We start from the raw sequence: 19,736 nt of genomic DNA, 5'->3' as shown, positions 1-19,736 counted from the left end.
GAAGTTTTTTAGTTCCTCTTCACTTTCTGCCCTAAGGGTGGTCTCATCTGCATATCTGAGTTTATTGGATATTTCTCCCTGCAATCTTGATTCCAGCTTAGGTGGATTTTATTTTTCACTTTAGGAGTTTGTTATTAACAAATAGCATTCCTACACCTCCAAATTCTTCCACACTTGCAAAGTTATGGACAAGGGCCTTTCGGAATTGTAATTAATAAAACTATCTTCAGACAGAGATAAATTAAAGTTTAAAATCTTTGGCCTACCAGTTCTCAAACCTGGCCACCCACTGGAACCACCTGGGGAACTTTAGCCTGAACTTTGAGAGTTTTAACAGATCCCTAGGGTAATTCTTACATGCAGTTTGATAACTACTGCTTTTAGCACACAACTCTTCACACAGAACACTTCTCATATTTCATCATTCTTCCAAACATGCATAAGGAAAAGAGTAATCATATGCTTCAGTGGTCATGGAATATAAGCAATTATCAATTATTCAACTGGAACCATAACAATTCTTGGTCGGGCCTCCACTGTCAATACCCTTCCTTGACAATAAACTTTGGGACTGCCTTTCAGATCTTGTTAGAGATCCTACTGACCACACTCAGATCCATATCTAATGAGAGCAGAAGGCTCATATGAAAATTAGGAAATCTCTCATTCTATATATATGTACATACTTTATTTTTTCAAGCCATTTTGAGCTCACAGAAAAACAGAGCAGAAGGTAGAGATTTCCCATATATACTCCCTACCTCCATGTAAGTACAGGCTTCAATATCCATTATCAACATTCCCACCAGAGTGGTGCATTTGTTACAAATGATGAATCTACGCTGATGTATCTGCATCACAGTCTAATAAGCATTCTCTTGGTGTTGTACATCTCATGGGTTTGGACAAGCATATAATGACATGTATCCACCATTACTGTATGATACAAAATAGTCTTGCTGCCCTAAAAATCCCTCCCTTCCCATTAACCCCTAGCAATCACATTAATCTTTAGTATCTCCACAATTTTACCTTTTTGAGAATGTCATATAGTTGGACCAATACAGTGTGTGGCATTTTAGACTGGCTTGTTTCAATTAGCAATATGCATTTAAGTTTCCTCCATGTCTTTTGATGGGTTGATAAATTCTTTTTACTGCTAAACAACGTTCCATTGTCTGGATGTACCACAGTTTATTTATCCCTTCACCTACAGAAAGTTATCTGATTGCTTCCAAATTTTGACAATTACAGAACAGAGCTGCTATAAACCACCATGTGAAGATTATTGTGTGGTCGCAGTTTTCAACTCCTTTGGGTAAATACCAAGGAGTGTGATTGCTAGACTGTATGGTTAAGAACATTCTGACTTTTGTAAGAAACTGCCAGTCTTCCTAAGTGGCTATACCATTTTGCATTGCTACCAGCAATGAATGAGAGTTCCTGTTGCTCCACGTCTTTGCAAGCACTCGATACTGGCATGTTCTCGATTGCTCTCGATTTTGGCCATTCTAATAGATGTTGTGCTGTCTAGATGTGTAGTTGTGCTGTTGTTCTTCAGTCACTAAGACGTGCCTGTTTGTTTGCGACCCCAGGGACTATAGCACACCAGGTTCCTCTGTCCCCCACTATCTCCTGGAGCTTGCTCAAATTCATGTCCATTGCATCAGCGATGCTTTCTAATCATCTCATCCTCTGCCACCCAGTCTCTTTTTGCCTTCAATCTTTCCCAGGGTCTGTCCCAGTGAGTCGGCTCTTAGCATCAGGTGGCCAAAGTATTGGAGCTTCAGCTTCAGCAATGGTCCTTCAAATGAATATTCAGGGTTTGATTTCTTTAGAATTGACTGGTTTGATCTCCTTGCAGTCAAGGGACTCTCCAGCACCACGACTTGAAAGCATCAGTTCTTTGGTGCTCACCCTTCTTTATGGTTCAACTCTCACATCTGAATAGGACTATGGAAACACCAGAGCTCTAACTATATGGACCTATGTTGGCAAAGCAAAGTCTCTTTTTTTATTAATAATACTCTTTCTAGGTTTGTCATAGCTTTCCTTCCAAGGAGAAGGCACCTTTTAATTTCATGGCTGTAGTCACTGTCTGCAGTGATTCTGAAGCCCAAGAAAATAAAATCTGTCACTGCTCCACTTTTTCCCCTCCTATTTGCCAGGAAGCAATGGAACCAGATACTATGATCTTCAAGCCAGTTTTTTCATCTCTTTCACCCTCATCAAGAGGCTCTTTTGTTCTTCACTTTCTGTCATTAGAGTGGTATCATCTGTATATCTGAGATTATTTCTCCTGGCAATCCTGATTTCAGCTTGTGATTCATTCATTCTGGCTTTTCCTATGATGTACTCTGCATGTAAGTTAAATAAGCAGGGTGACAATATACAGCCTTGTACTCCTTTCCCAATTTGGAACCAATGAGTTGTCCCATGTTTGGTTCTGATTGTTGTTTCTTGACCCACATACCTCATTGTTTAACCTGCATTCCCTAGAAACAAGATGTAAAACATCTTTTCATATGCTTATCAATCATCTGTTTATCTTCTCTGGTGAGGTGACAAGGTTTTTGGTCCATTTTAAAATTGGGATTTTTTTCTTACTGTTAAGTTCTTTCTGATTTTGGATAATAGTTCTTTATCAGATATATGCAGTTTGCAAGTATTTTCTCCCAGTCTGTGACCTTTTAATTCCCTTGACCATGTCTTTTGCAGAAATTTTAATTTGAATGAAGTCTAATTTATCAATTCTTTCTTTTGTGGGTTATGCCCTTGATCTAAAAAGTCATCACCAAAACCAAGACCATCTACCTTTTCTCCTATGTTCGCTTCTAGAGGTATAGTTTTGTGTTTTACAATTAGGTCTGTGATCCACTTGGAGTTAATTTTTGTTTACTTATTTGCATGTCAATGCTGTTTCAGAACTGTCTGCTGAAAATACCATCTTCACTCCACTACATTGCCTTTGCTCCTTTGCCAAAGATCAGCTGATTACACATTCATGTGGGTCTACTTAGGGCTCTCAATTCTGTTCCATTTACTTATTTTGTCTGTTCCTTCATAAATACCACACTGTCTTGAAGTCCAGCTCCAAGTAAGTAGGACTAGTCCTTGAGTTTTGTTCAATACTGTTAGCTATTCTAGATCTTTTGCCTCTCCATATAAACTTTAGAATCAGTTTGTTGACATCCACAAAAAATTTTGCTGAATTTTGATTGGGATTGCATTGAATTTATAGATCAATTTGGAAAGAACTGACATCCGCTAAAAATTTTTTTCTTCCTTTATTTTTGGCCATACTAGGTCTTCATTGCTGTGAGCAGGCTTTTTTCTCTAGTTGCAGGCAGCAGGGGCTACTCTTGAGTTGTGGTACACAGGCTTCTCACTGCAGAGGCTTCTCTCCTTGGGGAGCACTGGCTCTACGGTACACAGGCTCAGCAGTTGTGGCTCACGGGCTCCGGAGCACTAGCTCAGTATTTGAAACACACCTGCTTAGTTGCCCCACAACATGTGGAATCTTCCTAGATCAGGGATTGAATCTGTGTCCCCAGGATTGACAGGCAGATTTTTAACCGCTGGACAACAGGGAAACCCAAGAATTGACATCTTGACAATATTGAGTCTTTCTATCCATGAACATGGAATATCAGCATTTATTTATCAGAGTTCCTTTTCTTCATATAGATCTTGTACGTCATGTCAGATTTATACCACATACTTCATTTCGGGGGCGGGGGGCGAACGTAAATGGTTTTGTTTTAAATTTCAAATTCTACTTGTTTATTGCTGGTACACAGGAAAGCAACTGACTTTTGTGTATCCATCTTGTGTACCCTGCAATCTTGCTATAATTGCTTCTTAGTTCCAGGAGTTTGTTGATTCAGATTTTCTACAGAAATAACCACATCTTCTGTACACAAAGTTTTCTTTCTTTCTTCCCAATGTATATACATTTTGTTTCCTTGCCTTACTGCATTAACTAGGACATCAGATACAACACTGAAAAGTGCTGGTATGAGGGGGCATCCTTGTCTTGCTCATGATATTAGTGGGAAAGCTTCAAGTCTCTCATCATTAAGTGTGATGAAACATGTTAGTTTGTAGGGTTTTCACATTCTTTATAAAGTTAAGGAAGTTCCCCTCTATCCCTTGTTAACTGAGGGTTTTATCTTAAATGGGTGTTGGATTCTGTTAGATGCTTCTACCACATCTATTCATATGTGTTGAACCAGCCTTGCATAGCTGGTATATTTCCCACTTGGTCATAGTATATAATTCTTTTCCTACATTGTTGGATTTGCTAGTCTTTTGTTGAGGATTTCTGTATTTCATGTGAGAGGGCTATAGTCTGCAGTTTTCTTGTAATGTTTTTGCTTTTGATATTAGGACAGTAACTGGCCTCATAATGTTAAGAAGCATTCCCTCTGTTTCTATCATCTGGAAGAGATCATAAGGAATTGATGTAATATCTTTCTTAAGTGTTTGACAAAATTCCCAGTGAATTCATCTGAACCTGGTGCTTTCTGGTTTGGAAGGCTAATATTTATTGGTTTTCAAAATACTGGTTGGCCAAAAAGTTCCTTTGGGTTTTTCTGCACAGTTATGTGGAAAAACCCAAACAAACTTTTTGGACAAACCAATAGATACTGCACAGGTCTATTCAAATTTATATCTTCTTGTGTGAGTTTTAGCTGATTGTGCCTTTCAAGTGATTGATCTGTTTCATCTAGATGTCAAAACTGTGGGAAAGGGTTGTTCATAGTATTCCTTTGTTACCCTTTTAATGTCCACTGAATCTGTAGTGACATGCTCTTTCATTTCTGGTATTAGTAATTTGTATTAAGGAACACTCTTTTAAAAAGATTTGTAAGGGCACAGTATAAAAACCTACACTTTCCAGGATTATTCAAACAAGTATTTTTTTAAATGTGTGATGTGAAAAAATATCTTCACAGCTCCCATGGATCCAGTTGTAATTCCCAAGGGAGCAGAAAAAGATTTGGAAAAAGGAACTTCATGATTAAAGGAGATTATTTTCTCAATTGAAAATTTCATTTCCCCACCATTGAAACACATCACTCAAAAGCTTACTAATTTTGAACATGGCTACTTCCTAGACCCTATTTTGCTTATCTGTATCAATTTCAAATTGATTCAAAAGGCAGACGTTAAATGAGTAGTAATATTAAAACTAGAATTCTAAAATACTCCCCAAAAGCATTTCTTTTGAAACCCTGGACATTAAGTTAGGACTTTCTCTAAAACACACACATATATATAATTATTAGGAGGACATAAAAAAAGAGATTGTTTCCTTATAGCCCAGTAATTCAATTACTTTTTTATCTGGAAAATAGGAAATTATACCCCCAAAATGGACATTTACAAGGATGTTCAATGCAACATTATGATGACAGGTAAAAACTGTCACAAATAAGGGAAAATACAATAATCTGTTATATACATATAATAGGATATACACATACATAAAGTGTGTATGTGTATATGACATAGTGGGTCTACAAAACAATGTGTAAAGAATATCACTCATTGAAAAAATAAAAATATATCCTTATAGATACACGTATATTTGTTGTTGTTCAGTCAATAATTCACGTCCAGTTGTTTGCAACCCCATGGACTGCAGCCAGACAGGCTCCTCTGTCCTCCACTATCTCCTGGAGTTCGCTCAGATTCATGTCCATTGAGTTGGTGATGCTATCTAACCAACTCATCCTCTGCTGCCTCTTCAATCTTTTGCCTTCAATCTTTCCCAGCATCAGGGTCTTTACCAGTGGGTTGGCTCTTCATATCAGGTGGCCAAATATTGGAATTTCAGCTTCAGCATCAGTCCTTCCGATGAATGTTCAGGGTCTACCACCTCTTCTCTTTTTGCCTTCCATCTTTCCCAGCATCAGGGTCTTTTGCAATGAGTTGGCTCTTCACACCAGGTGGCCAAATATTGGAGTTTCAGCTTCAGCTATCAGTCCTTCTGATAAATATTCAGGGTTTGATTTCATTTAGGATTGACTGGTTTGATTTCCTTGCATGTCAAGGGACTCTCAAGAGTCTTCTCCAGCACCACAATTTGAAAGCATCAATTCTTTGGTGCTCAGCCTTCTTTATGGTCCAACTCTCACATCTGTACAGGACTACTGGAAAAACTGTAGCTTTGATGATATGGACCTTTGTCAGTAAAGTGATGTCTTTGCCTGTTAATACGCTGTCTAGATTTGTCATAGCTTTCCTTCCAAGAAGCAGACATCTTTTAACTTCATGGCTGCAATCACTGTCCACAGTGATTTTGGAACCCAAGAAAATAAAATCTGTCACTGCTTCTACTTTTGCCCCTTTTATCTGCCATGAAGTGATGGGGCTGGATGCCATGATCTTAGTTTTTTGAATGTTGAATTTCAAGCCAGCCTTTTCACTCTCCTCTTTCACCTTCATCAAGAAGCTCTTCAGTTCCTCTTCACTTTCTGTCATTAGAGTGGAATCACCTGCAGATCTGAGGTTGTTATTTCTTCCAGCAGTCTTGATTTCAGCTTGTGATTCATCTAGCCCAGCATTTCACTGTGTACTGTGCATGTTAAGTTAAATAAGCAGGGTGACCATATATAGCCTTGTTGTACTCCTTTCCCAATTTGGAACCAATCTGTTGTTCCATGTCTGGTTCTTACTCTTGCTTCTAGACCCACATACAGGTTCTTCAGGAGACAAGTAAGGATCTGGTATTCACATCTTTTAAGAATTTTCCCGTTTGTTGTGACCCACACTGTCAAATACTAGGATAGTCAATGATGCAGAAGCAGACTTTTTTTGGCATTATCTTGCTTTTTCTATGATTCAACAGGTGTTGGCAATTTGATCTGTGGTTCCTCTGCCTTTTCTACATCCAGCTTGTACATCTGGAAGTTCTCAGTTCACATACTGTTGAAGCACAGTTTGAAGGATTTTGAGCATTACCTTGCTAGCATGTGAAATGAGCGCAATTGTACAGTGGTTTGAACATTCTTTGGCACTGCTCTTCTTCGGGACTGGAATGAAAACTGACCTTTTCCAGTCCTGTGGCCACTGCTGTTTTCCAAATTTGTTGACAAATTGAGAGCAGCACTTTAACACCATCATCTTTAGGACTTGAAATAGCTCAGCTACAATTCCATCACCTCCACTAGTTTTTTGCTCACAGTATTGCTTCCTAAGGCCCACTTGACTCCACATTCCAGGGTGTCTGGTTCTAGGTGAGTGACCACACCATCATGGTTATCTGGGTCATTAAGATGCACAGAAAATGGTTTGGAAAGCCACATTCCAAAATGATAACAGTAACTACTTCTAAGACTTTAAGGTGTTTGTTGCTCAATGGAGGCTTTTAGTATTATCTCTGATACACTTTTAAAAATAATGAGCTTATATTTTATGGCTGAAGAGAATTTCGAAAAGATAATGCCCCAAAACATACTTAAGAAATCAAATATATCAAAAGTATACCCACCTTGACACGGATAGGTGCCAAAGAAGCTGTAATGACACGCATCCTCTTTCCTCAGTGAAAATAGTAGAATGCAATGGAGAATTAAGAAAACATTCTGGTTCAAATTTGCATCCAAGTATGGCTGCTTAGCTGTTTCACTTAACCAAAGGGAACTCTTGCTGTCTTCTTTCTCTGGGACAGGAGTGTGTGCCCTCTATTTAACTGTGCACACATAAGGTGCTTACCTGCATCTTGATAAATGGAGTCATTGGAAGGATGTTAGCCAAGGAAGGGGGCAATTCACATGCTTCCACGTCAAAGCAAGAAATGGATAAAAATCAACCCACTGCAAATTCAGCATCAGTACATTATGTATGTGTTACCATCTGGCTCAAGGAAAACAGAACTGCTCACTCCAAAATATCCGTCAAAAGGTGTTTGTCAAAATATTTTTATGCCATCTATGTGATATAACTTGATGTTTCCTTTCCCATAGGTATCTCCTTTAGTGCCAGGATTCACCACCCCTTATGGTGCATGTCCCAAAATGATGGCTGAAGGATGAAACTTCCAGAAGTGATGCGTTTACATCTACTGTATCGCCCCCATGGTACTCTGAAAAGACTCCTTCACACAAAGATCCAGATTTCCACCTCACCTTCACCTGGCAACACCGGGTCTACCTTACTTCATGGCAACCATGGCTGGGGAAGAACTATCGCAGTGAGACAGGGCAAGCACTCTGCAACATCCTAGGCCCCACATGCCTTACTGTCTCTTCAATACTAAGGCTGAGAGTCAGCTGCCCATATCACTCTGCTTCCATTGCTGGTTTTGTCCTAGTAGGGTTAGAAGAAAATACTTGTACTTACATTCCTACCAAATGTGGGAAAGCTAATGATACAGAATGTCAGATGCTTCAAGAAAAATGGGAAAGAGGATATTTTTCTAATATTTTGACAGGTCCAATAACAAAACAGTGTGTTTCTGATGAAAGAATAGAACTTAGCATGCCATTATAAAACTATTGGCCAATTCTCTCACTTATGGTATCTTCCTGTCCATAGTAGGCATTTGCATATCTGATGTCTGATTTATACAATACTTATGCATATGTCACCAACCAAAAGATACAGAAGCAGTGAAGAAGCAAACAAAAATTGGAGTTTTGTGAATTACATATATTTTTACTGATATGAATTAACTTCATATTTAAAATAAACCATGCTATCAATTCTAAATATGCTAACTGAAAAAAAAAACAAAAAATAAAAATAAATAAATATGCTTGTTGAGCACCAACTATACCTAACAGGTACTGCATATTCAGTGTTATAAGGATGAAGATGAACAAAACAGTTCTTACCCTCAAGGAGCTTGCATCTGGGAGTGGGAACGGATGGGGGAAATGGAATAGAGAGGTATACGAGTTACTCTCCTAGAAAGGCAAAGTAAGAGAAGATCACGGAACAAATATCAACAGAAGCAAAGCCCTAAGAGAGCTGGAGGGAGCAAGACAGGAAAGCTTCAGGAAGAAGGCGGCATGTGTGCTGGGCCTTACAGTTACAATTTCTAAAAGATAAGATAAAAGGAGGCAGTAAACCAAGAAATTTTATGGAGTGTTGAGGGTAAGCCACACAACGCACCCGCTGTGCAGTGCGCATGTGGCAAGAGAAGTGGAAAAGGAAGCCCAAGAGGTAGTTTGGATGACGTTGTTGACAGACTTCACTGCCAAGCTGAACGCATCTGTCCTTAACAAGGCAGGTAATAGGGAACTTCTCAGTGAAGGAGTAACACTTGTCATTGGAGCCAAAGCAAACAGGCTAGTTGCCTTATGTAAGCAATTATAAAGCACTGAAACATACTTACTCCTATAAGAAACAGACCAGGAAAACTAAGATTTAGCCTTCTCTTGCCATCAGTAACTGAGCAAGTCACTTCTCTTCTTTCAGCCTCAGAAACCTCATCTGTAAAATGAAGGAACTCGACAGGAATGAACTTTTAAGGCCTCTTCAACCTCTTATCTAAATATCAACAATTTCAACTTGGCAGCCTTCAAGTATGAAATGACAGGTAGGTGGTGTGGGCTGAAGTGCTTACCAAAAAACCAAACAAGAAACAAAATTTTCCTGGTGCTAATATATTGAAGATCTCACATAAAAATCCAGTTTTCTCACTTCTCTGGAAATCCTAGAAAAATCTGGCAACACAAGACCCAAGTCCCCAGATAGCCACAGTCTGCTGTGGCCGAGCAGGTGTTGCGTATCCTGCAACAGGACCTACCTTGTTCTCCAGTTTGCCACAATCTCCACCCTCTGCCTCACACATCTGTTACCTGTCCGACTCTGAATGAGTGACCACTGCCATACAGATAGGAGACATCCCCTCTATTTATTCACTCTACAGATAAATGAGCCATGTACTGAGCTAGATGCTGTAAAAGAAAAAAAAAAAAAAATTAGACATGCCAAGAAGTAGGAACTCACTGTCAGAAACAATAGATCTGAGAGTGGGATTTCAAGTCATAGTGGAAGAAATTATTTTAATTCTTTAAATATCATAGGAAAGGGAGCTATAATCTACATCAGTACTGTCAAACCTAAGAATGTGAATATCTGGTAGAAAATTCAAACTTGGGTATAGGAGTCAAAGTCAAGTCTCATCAACTACATAGTAAACCATTAAGTCTATGGATCTTCTTAGTATCACAAGTGCAACTTCCTGCTGGCAGGCCGAGGGCTGTCCATAATTCAGTCCTGAGGATGCTCCTTGACTGCAGTCTGATGTGAAGGCAATAGAGCCTGAGAACTGAGTTCAGATCAGCCATGGAGATGCAGAAGAATAAATACCTAGGTGAGAAGAGAGTGAACTAAGGTCTAAACTCTGTTATGTGTGGACCAGGAACCCATCTGACTCTGGCCACTCTAAGCCCTCAAAGACCCACTGGGGTTCTTTACTCTGTCAGAATTCTATACTGCAGGATTTTCCAGGAAACAGGATTTGCCTTTTTCACTTCGTTACTGTCACTTCCCTTGACAGTTCATCGCTGTGATGTGCTGTGCTGGCTCTTAAGCGCCTGTCACCCTCAAGGATGCCTATGTAACTGATGCCGTAACCAGTGCTCCTTCATTGCTAGAAGTCAGGCAAGTACAGGAGTGGTGTAATGGTAACAGTGCATACAAGTCACAATTTATAACAGCAGAAGACAGCTTAAATATCCATCAACAGAGACCTGGTGAGCTACATTATGATAAAGACATAAAACATTCTAAGGCTATAAAAGAGAATGGGATGGAATGCTATCAATTCCACCCATTAACAGCATTTATGAATGCTAGCAATAAACAGAACAAACTACTGATAACACATATAACAACCTGGATAAACGTCAAGGGAATTACAGGAAGTGAAGAAGGCCAAAAAAAGAAACCAATCCCCAAAGGTTACCTACTACATGATTTCATTTATAGAACATTCTTTAAATGATAAAATTATAGAAATGGAGAACAGATTAGTGGTTGCCTAGGGTCAGAGGTGGCCGCAGGAGTCGGAGAAAGACGGGGGTCGATACACAAACCTACACATGATAAAACTGTATCGAGACAGATCCATACAATACATACATATTCTGTGCCATTTACCTGTAAAGAACAGAAATACAGGTAAATTTCTAAAAACTGTCAGTGAAGCTCCTTATAATTAGAAGGTACCTTTGGAAGATTGAGGAGGAGGGAAGAGGAGAGAGGGAGAAGGGGGAGGGGAGAGTAGGAGCCGGATGAGGATGGGACTGTCCCATGTGACCAGAAGCCCTCCTGGACACTGTAACAGACACAGCGCGGCAGCGTGGGCAGCACCCCACCACTTGGGTAAAGCGAAATTAACTGCTTATCCACAGAACTTTTCTGAAAGGACACAAAAGAAAGTCAACATCGGTTGTCTCTGTAGACAGGATAGTGGGAGGCTGAGGACGGCGATGGAAAGATGATGTTCAACCTTCCGAATTTTATACCATATGACTGTATTACTTATTCATAAAAAATTACTGTTTTCTTTTTGAATATGTGACAAGGAAAATCAATGCTTTAGTGCCTTCACCTTTGTTCACACGTGTGGTCTGGCAACAGCTTTCCTTTAGTACTCATCCCTTCCTGGGTTGGAAAGATCCCCTGGAGAAGGAAAAGGCTACCCACTCCAGTACTCTGGCCTGGAGAATTCCATGGGGTCACAGAAAGTTGGTCACAACTGAGTGACTTACACTTTCACTTTCCTCCTGGGTACTTACTTATTAATTAGCCTTTGCACCTCAGTGATTCCTTTAAACAAACCTCCATACTGGTTTTGAAGATCAGTTTCAGTGGTTACCTGAAAACGCTTCTAAATTATTACTCTTCTAACCTACACTCACCGCACTATTTCATATGGCCTAGCTCAGTTATGGTAGCTAACTATAAAAGGTGACAATTATCTTCAAGCCAAGTGAGAAGTTTTAATTTTAAAAGCACATATGAAAGAACAAGTCAAAAAAATAATGACGGTGGCCAGTTACCAATTTTTGAGCTTGGTGCTGTGCCAAGCAGTTTTATAAGTGTTATCTAGTTTGCTCCTCACATAAACCTTTGATAAGTGAGTTTCGTTGACTTTTACTTTCTAACTTGATTAAGTAAATAACTTAAGATCATACAGCTTTCAAGAAAGGAACCTGAATGTGTATTAGGACCAGTCAAGGCTAGAAATGAAGAATCATTTTTCTCTAGCCTAATAAAATTCATCTCAGTTTTGGTAACTTTGAATTCTAAAATCCAGTCTGAAACATCTGAATGGTCTCTTTATACCTGACAACCTGCTTGCTGCTTTTACAGTCCTAGTAGTAAGCTGACTCCAGATGTCTATTATTACCAAAATATCTGCACCTTGCGTAGCTAGCAAATAAAGTACTTTACAAAAGAAGCGGAGGTGCCTTCAAAGAAATAAATTTTTAGTCACTCCAATTCAGAACGTAATACTTAGTCTCCAAATGAAATGGAGCTTACTTTGATCTGGTCAATCAACAATCAGGATTTTCACAAGGGACATGAACCCAGTCAGTAAATTTAAGATCCAGCCAGTAAATTTAAGATTTTATCTTTATCCAAAAGAAAAAACCTTCTGAATTAACCATTGACATCTTAACCAAATACAAACTTCTAGAAAATTATGTGAATCAAATAAGTATCAACAAGCAGACTACCCAACAGCTTTCAGTTTCTGTAATCAGTCACAACATATTTTGAACATGCCAGCTTAACCCTAAATAAACAATTCAACAGAAAGATTTCTGCATCTTATCCATGTAACTTGCACAGGGAGTTTACAGGTAGAATTCAACTGCTGCAGAAAGAGGTTTTACATTTAGTTTAAAAGATCTGAAACATTAAAAGATAACTGGAACTTTTCCAACATCAGAGTATTTTGTATTAAGTACCAATTTTAAATAAACTTAATATGCTTAAAATAAAAAATAAAAACAAACATACCAAGCAGCTTTCTGAGCATGTTCATAAAATGCTAGCAAATAAATGCAACCAAAGTTTAGTCCTTTGTATTCCAAGGGCATCTTTTAATAAACTTAGAATATTTGTGTTCTAAGGTAACTTGTGCTCACACCCAAATTTCTCCAACATAGTCCTGATCTTTCTCTTCTATTCTGCTTCAAGTGATAAAGTAAATTTAAGAATTTCTTACCAGTTCCATATCAGACTAGACGTTCCTCAAACGTCAACAGACTAATACTTGCTTTTGGTGCCTGATCTTTCTCTTATTAATCCCATTCACTGGGTTATATTATACCAATTTCCTAAAGCAGGAAACATTCTATGTTAAACACCTAACAGTAATATTAATCAGTATCTTTTGAAAATCAGCAGAGGCTATTTCTGACCCTGTTCACTTTTCCCTACCACCCCTTGGAGTAAGATCGCAGACACAAAGCCATGGCTGCAAGGCAAAAACATGACAGATTTAAAGTGATTCGTGAGTGATTACCACCTCTCATTTCACTGGCATTCTGAATGCTGTTAGAACATAAAAAGGTTAAGAAATTGAAGGAAAGCATCTTCTGTAAGAATATATATATACCTACCTCCTGACCTAAAGAGCACATTCTAGAAATTTTGTTTTTGTTGAAAACAGACATTTGGTAGATTCAATAATTAATAAGTTGGTCTTTGTATAAACAATAGTTCTGTTGACCATCTTGTGACGTACCTTCACTCAACATAATAAAGGTGGCTGAGAAAGATCACTACATAGAAATGTTCCGTCGGCCATTAAGCAACCAAAGTAGTTACTCAAATACTACAAACACCAGAAGTTACTTAGTGTAGCAAATTATACATTCAATATTGACTTGTTAATAACATAAAGCCTCTTACGTTAAACATTCAAAATTGTAGGAAAGATTAAAAAGTATAGAGATTCATCAGAATTTCCCACTAGTCTTCAGTGCTTTGAAGTTCTTGAACCCAAAATACTATTAATATTTAATGGCAATATTATCTCTATTCACACAACATTTAATGTAGGTAATAAAACTAAAAGGTTTTTTGGTTTTTTAGACAAAGGTAAACATTTCAAAATATTCAAGCCTTCTGTAAACAAACTTGCAGCTTACTGAGTTAGATTACATAGTGGAAATGATGCTTGAGAAAGAAGTCTCTTCTTAGTCTTCTCTCATGCTGGAAACAAATTTTTTTTTCCTTTGCAGAATGAAAAAGGGAAAGGAGCTCCTTTTCTGTTTTTAAACAGGAATGATACTTGGGTTTTAGCTCTATGTAATTTCTAAGCTCCACCTGGTACCATTCACAAGAGATAAAATTTTAAGCAGAAGGCCATGCTTTCCAATAACGAGCTATCTGGCAAGAACCTGAAAACTTGACAGACTTAAAGGCTGCCTGCCAGAGCGCTCTACATTGCCATATTCCTGCCCTGCAATCTTGACTTAAAAAACCAACAATTCAAGTTCAGCAGTCAGGCAACAAGCTCCAAAGCTTCATAGAGTACATCAGTTTTGTCCACCCAGGAGTCAAAGTCAGATTAGAGAAAAATCAAAACATTAGAGAACATGAAGGGAGAAAGTAAGAAGAGGAAGGAAAAGAAAACAGGGAAGAGCAAAGAAAGGATCAAAAAAACCCAACACAACAATAAAACATCATGATACAGAACAGATGTGCTCCAGGGAACAGATAAATATTTGAAACTGTCTCTATTAGTCTTCAAGACACAAAGACAGGAAAAGAAATCAGCTATAAAACAAAGATAAGTGTTGTGAACATTGCTGAGCCTTGTGTTTACAACATGCGTTATGGAATCATAGATGCGAACGAGGTTTTTAAGATGTTCAACTAGCATGTAATCAGAACACACCATATTAAAAAAGCAATAAAAATAAAATTAAGAAAACAAGAGAAAGGGGCTCATGCTGTATAGCCCATGAATCTCATGGCTTTATCATGAAAGTTTATTTTTTTTTTAATCCTAGTACAATCAGCTACCAGTTACATACAGTAAAAAACAGAAACAGCCACAAAGCAATGATGATAGAGATAGTCTGTGACAACTGTACAGAGGAGGAAACACTGTCTGGTGGAGTCCTCCAGCACATCTCCACCTGGCTTCAGCAGTTATGCTATCACTCCCTCCCTCCCCAAAGCAGTTAAAAAGAAAAATTAATGTCTTGTTCAAGTAGAGCAAGACTCTAATACCTCTTGGGGGCACTGGAGAACTTTAAAAAACTAAAGCAGTAGAAACAAAACAAAAACTGAAACGTGGCAGCAAGGGGACACACAACGAAGCTCCACAAAGCCGTGGCTTCAGATCACCTCAAAGCGAACCACCTGCAAAGAAAAGAAAAGGCCGTCACGGCAGGAAGGAGCAGACAGAAAATTCAGCAGCCCTCAGCCTCTCATGCCACTCCTTCCCAAATCTACAGAATTCAAGCTTATCCTAAGTCTTATATTTTTATAAGTAAGCCAGGTTGCAGAAAATTGCTTCCTTTTCTCATACCCTGTACTATAAATGCTGGCAACTGGCACATACTTACTCTTAGAACCAGAAAATAATATAGGAAAAGAAGCATTTTTAGCAAAGCATGCTGTCTTCTTTATCTCAAACTCTTCAAAACAACACACAGTAGGCTATTTATATGACTGTGTACCCTTACCTTAGAGGAGTAATGACTCCATTCAAAAACTAAGTTTCATATATATTTGGTTCGATTGAGGGCTTTTTCAGCCAGGTGACCACTTTCATCTGTGATCTTCTCCCAATCAGTCTGTCCGACCACAAAACCTATGGCCCTTTTCCTATCTGCATCCTTCTTTTCTTCCAGGTCTGCCCATCTCACCTAAAAAGAACACAGTGTTAGGCTGGGCTTTAGAAAAAAATAAATATGCAAAGAGTCTCTTAGCTTTCTGAATAGTTCAACGGGTAGGATAACTAATTTGAGGCCAGGGGTTTAAAAAATTAGAAGTTAACTGGAGAACTGAAGACAGTCATACATCTTAAGTTACAGAAAGAAAGCTTTAGTCAATCACAAGTCCTAGCCACACCAGCTCGTGAACAGTTCAGCCCTGTCCCCTCCACCTCCCATCACCCCTTTTCTGTTCACTAGCCTCATTTTTTACCTGAAGTAAAGAATAAAGCACTAACTTCTGCCTAGTCTTCCTACTTTCATTCTCACTTCCTCTGGTCCACTCTGCCACAACTTTAAATCCTTGCCCAACCTACAGAATAAAATCCAAGTGCACAGGTCCCTCTGGATCTGGCCCTGTCCTCCTGCAGCATCTCTGGGCAGTACCTATGACACTTTACAGATGTGTGTTCAGTCGCTATCTATGTCTGACTCTTTGCAACCCTATGGACTGTAGCCCACCAGTTACAAAAGTACTTTCAGCTCTCAGAGCACACTGGGTCATTCCCACCTTTGTAACCCTACATAAACTAGACTCTCTTCCTGAAAACATCTTTGCTCTAACCTGATCCACCTAGCATTAACCCTGCTTTATCCCTCTTGTCCTTTACCAATCAAATAATCATTGATTCCCTGGAGTTACTTTCAGATTTGACATGTCTAGTTTTGAACTTTCACATTATATTGCAATTATCCGCTGACAGATCTCTCTTCCCTAACAGACCATAAACATCCTAGATCAAAGACTGAGTCTCATCTCCACATAATAAAAGTTTTTGAAATTTATTCTTAGAAAACAGGGAGCTGGTATCATTACTTTTACTGATGAGATCAAGAGACCAAGAGACAGACTCAGTTGATATCATTAATGGCAAGAGTATCCCTACAAATATGTGAATCAGGGACATTTTCTATTGGTATTCTGATATTTTTAAAATATGGATTTGTATGTATTACAGTAATAATTTTAAAAATATAAGCAGATTTAACCTGTAAAAGATAAAATACTTTTAACTGTGCTTTGCAGTTGCCTAGAACCAAAGTCTGCAGAGACTGTATTTTAAATATGGCTTGTGATCTGTTGTGATTGTGATCTATAACAAGGAGAGGGAACCAGAGCACGTTCATCCACACTGTACCTGGAAAAGTGTAACTGCTCTGAGAAGTAAAATGGCCCTCCCTATTACTGTCTATAGGAATGGTAATCAAAGGACTGGCTTCTTTTTTATTTCTTCCCCTGATAATTGCTTCTATCAACCACTTGGCTAAAGATAATACACACAGGTAACAGCTATGGGGGAAAACTGATAACACCTGATTCTTATAATGTGGGTATCTGAATACCAAGATCTTTGGGCTTTCTGCCCATTAATGCTGATGTATTTATTCTGATAAATTTATGCACCCTCTCTTCAGTTCTCCTTGGGATCAAGGGTACACATTTTAGCAAAAGATGACTATGGTTAAGGGGGATGAAGAATGGATAGATGGACAGACAGATGAACTATGGCCATCAAACAAAGAAACGGACTGAAGACAGCCCACATCCTTAGAACAGAGGTAAACACACCAATCAGTGCTTTACATCCGAAGTTTAAACTCTGAGTCTTTAAAACTCAGATAAAATAAAGAATATGGAATTAGGAGAAAAGCAGTTATTTTTTAAAAAAGCAATATGTTTCAGCACAAATGCCCCAAATTTTAAAGCTGAAATGAAAATATAAGAGGCCGCAGTTGCACAGACCTGCCATATAGATATACAATTCTGTGAAAGGAATGAAATGATTACAAAAAAATGTAAGGAGCAGAATGACTTGCAACTAGAAATGGCTTTGGAAATGTCAAGTGTGCCTCCTAACCTTCCTAGAGAGGTACTTTTATTGACATTTATCTCAATTTTCTGCCATTTACCTTAGCTGTTAAGGGGGGGAAAAAAAGGTATAATAAAGAAAACTCTTGACCAATACTCAGTTTATGTGTGTACATTTTAGCCACTGTCACAAAAAATCTCTAAAACGTTTGAGTTCTCAAACAAAACTAGGGAAATATTCACTTTTCTACAGTTATCAAAGAAACACAAATTAAAGTCATTTTATACAAAACTAAGCAAGTGGAAAAAAATTTTTTAAATTATATTTTAAATCCTAGCCATGTTGGTAAAACTCTAGTATGATCAATTCTACAGAACTACCTTTGTGTTTCAGTGTAAATTAATCCCAGGAATCTACCCAATATTTATAAAAAGCTGGATTATAGAAATCAAACAACGCCAGGAAAGGAATGAGTAATGAGTCCTGCATTCCATGCTACCTGCAGGATTTCCTTGTGCTCAGAAGTTGATTTTGGAAAATGGCTTGAATGTTAAAAACAATTTGAAATGAAGAAGGAAGACAGGGAGAGGAGTGAAAAGAGGAGCCACTTAATGAACTAGGATGTGTACAGCTCACGCTTCTGTCCACTCAGCTTACAGAGTAAATTATATGAGATTACACACTCCCTACTGAAGAGAGTAATAGTTACCTAACTAAAAATAAACTAGAGAAAAATATTTCTCACTTGAGATTATTCACTGTTACACCAAATTATTATTCCCAAGAAAGGGCTATTTCTGCTTCTGTTGCCCCAACCTTAAAACTGCAATAAGAGATATTAAGACACGTAGTCCCTGGGTAGAGCTAGGCCACCCAGACACAGAAGGCCACTAATTAGGTCTCAAGACACACAAACAAGGGCAGGCCCAGGGACTGTCTGCACTATTTGAAACCTGGAGTCCCCTGTAATGGTATTCACTGTAATGAAGTGGCATTTTTCATTCTCTTACAATAAACATCCTTTTACTATTCAAGTACTGAGGGAATTCATAAAAAAGAAATGATATGTAAAGATAAAGAAATGATAAACAACTTCATTCTTACTTGGCGAAATGCAAAACGAGATACCATTTTTCACCTATCAGATTGTCAAGTTAAAAAGTTCAGTAACAGCACTGCTGGTGCAAGTGTGAAAAAAACAGGCATTTACTTCCATGCGGGTGTATAAATAGGTGCAACCTTTTTGGAAAACAATCTCATAATAGCTTTCAGAATGATACATCATATTCTATGGGTTTGCAGCTTTAAGGCTAAAAATACACCCTAGAGATACACTGTCAAAAGGCTGCCAAGACAAACGCATGCAACTTACACTACAGTATTACATTAGCAATAAAACGAAAACAGCATAAGCATCCACTGATAAGAAAATGGATAAATAACTGATTATTCAACCAAATGATGGTACACTAGGCAGCCATTTAAAAAGAAGGGTAAGGAATTCCCTGGCAGTCCAGTAGTTAGGACTCAGAGCTTTCACTGCCAAGGGCCCAGGTTTCAATCCCTGGTCAGGAAACTGCTGTGCGGTACAGCCAAAAATAAAATAAATTAAAAAGAATGGGAGGTCGGTATATACTTAAAAGAAAGATCAAGACAGATTAGCTGGAAAAGCTTTATGTGGCTCATGTACAATATTACACCTCTTACTTTATTGTGTTTTAAAGGATACATACAAATATCACTTTTATTGAATTTGCCATCTGTGTGGAAGACCTATTCAACATCTTGGCTTCATTATTTTGCTCCCTATCGTAGCTAAGCTTCTTCAGAAACTTATCTACATTTGCTGTTCTGCACTTCCTCGTTTCCTATTCTTCAAATCTGCTCGAAATTGGCTTCTCCCCTCAACTCTCTAAGAAAGCTTGACTTTTTTTTTTGACCAAACATCAACAATCACCACGTTGCCAAATTCAATGGTTGAGTTCTCTTTTCTCAGTTTACC

General features: G+C 38.3%; 1 protein-coding gene across 2 annotated transcripts in view; it reads right to left on the bottom strand.

Moving 5' to 3' along the window:
• Positions 1-14,928: 14,928 nt before the first annotated feature.
• YLPM1 (YLP motif containing 1) overlaps positions 14,929-19,736 on the bottom strand; it is a 62,857-nt gene continuing 58,049 nt past the window's right edge. For both annotated transcript variants that reach the window (XM_004010791.6, XM_060418671.1), the window contains 2 exons: positions 15,675-15,857; positions 14,929-15,348 (listed from right to left, as the gene is read on the bottom strand). In XM_004010791.6, coding sequence (XP_004010840.2) covers positions 15,711-15,857 — 147 coding nt within the window. In that variant the 3' untranslated portion in view covers positions 14,929-15,348; positions 15,675-15,710. The remainder of the gene's footprint in view (positions 15,349-15,674; positions 15,858-19,736) is intronic.

This window comes from Ovis aries, chromosome 7 (genome assembly GCF_016772045.2).
Source record: "Ovis aries strain OAR_USU_Benz2616 breed Rambouillet chromosome 7, ARS-UI_Ramb_v3.0, whole genome shotgun sequence".
NCBI classification, from domain to species: Eukaryota; Metazoa; Chordata; class Mammalia; order Artiodactyla; family Bovidae; genus Ovis; species Ovis aries.
The sequence above is the reverse complement of the archived record's forward strand: the minus strand, read 5'-3'. Positions and strand labels throughout refer to the sequence as shown.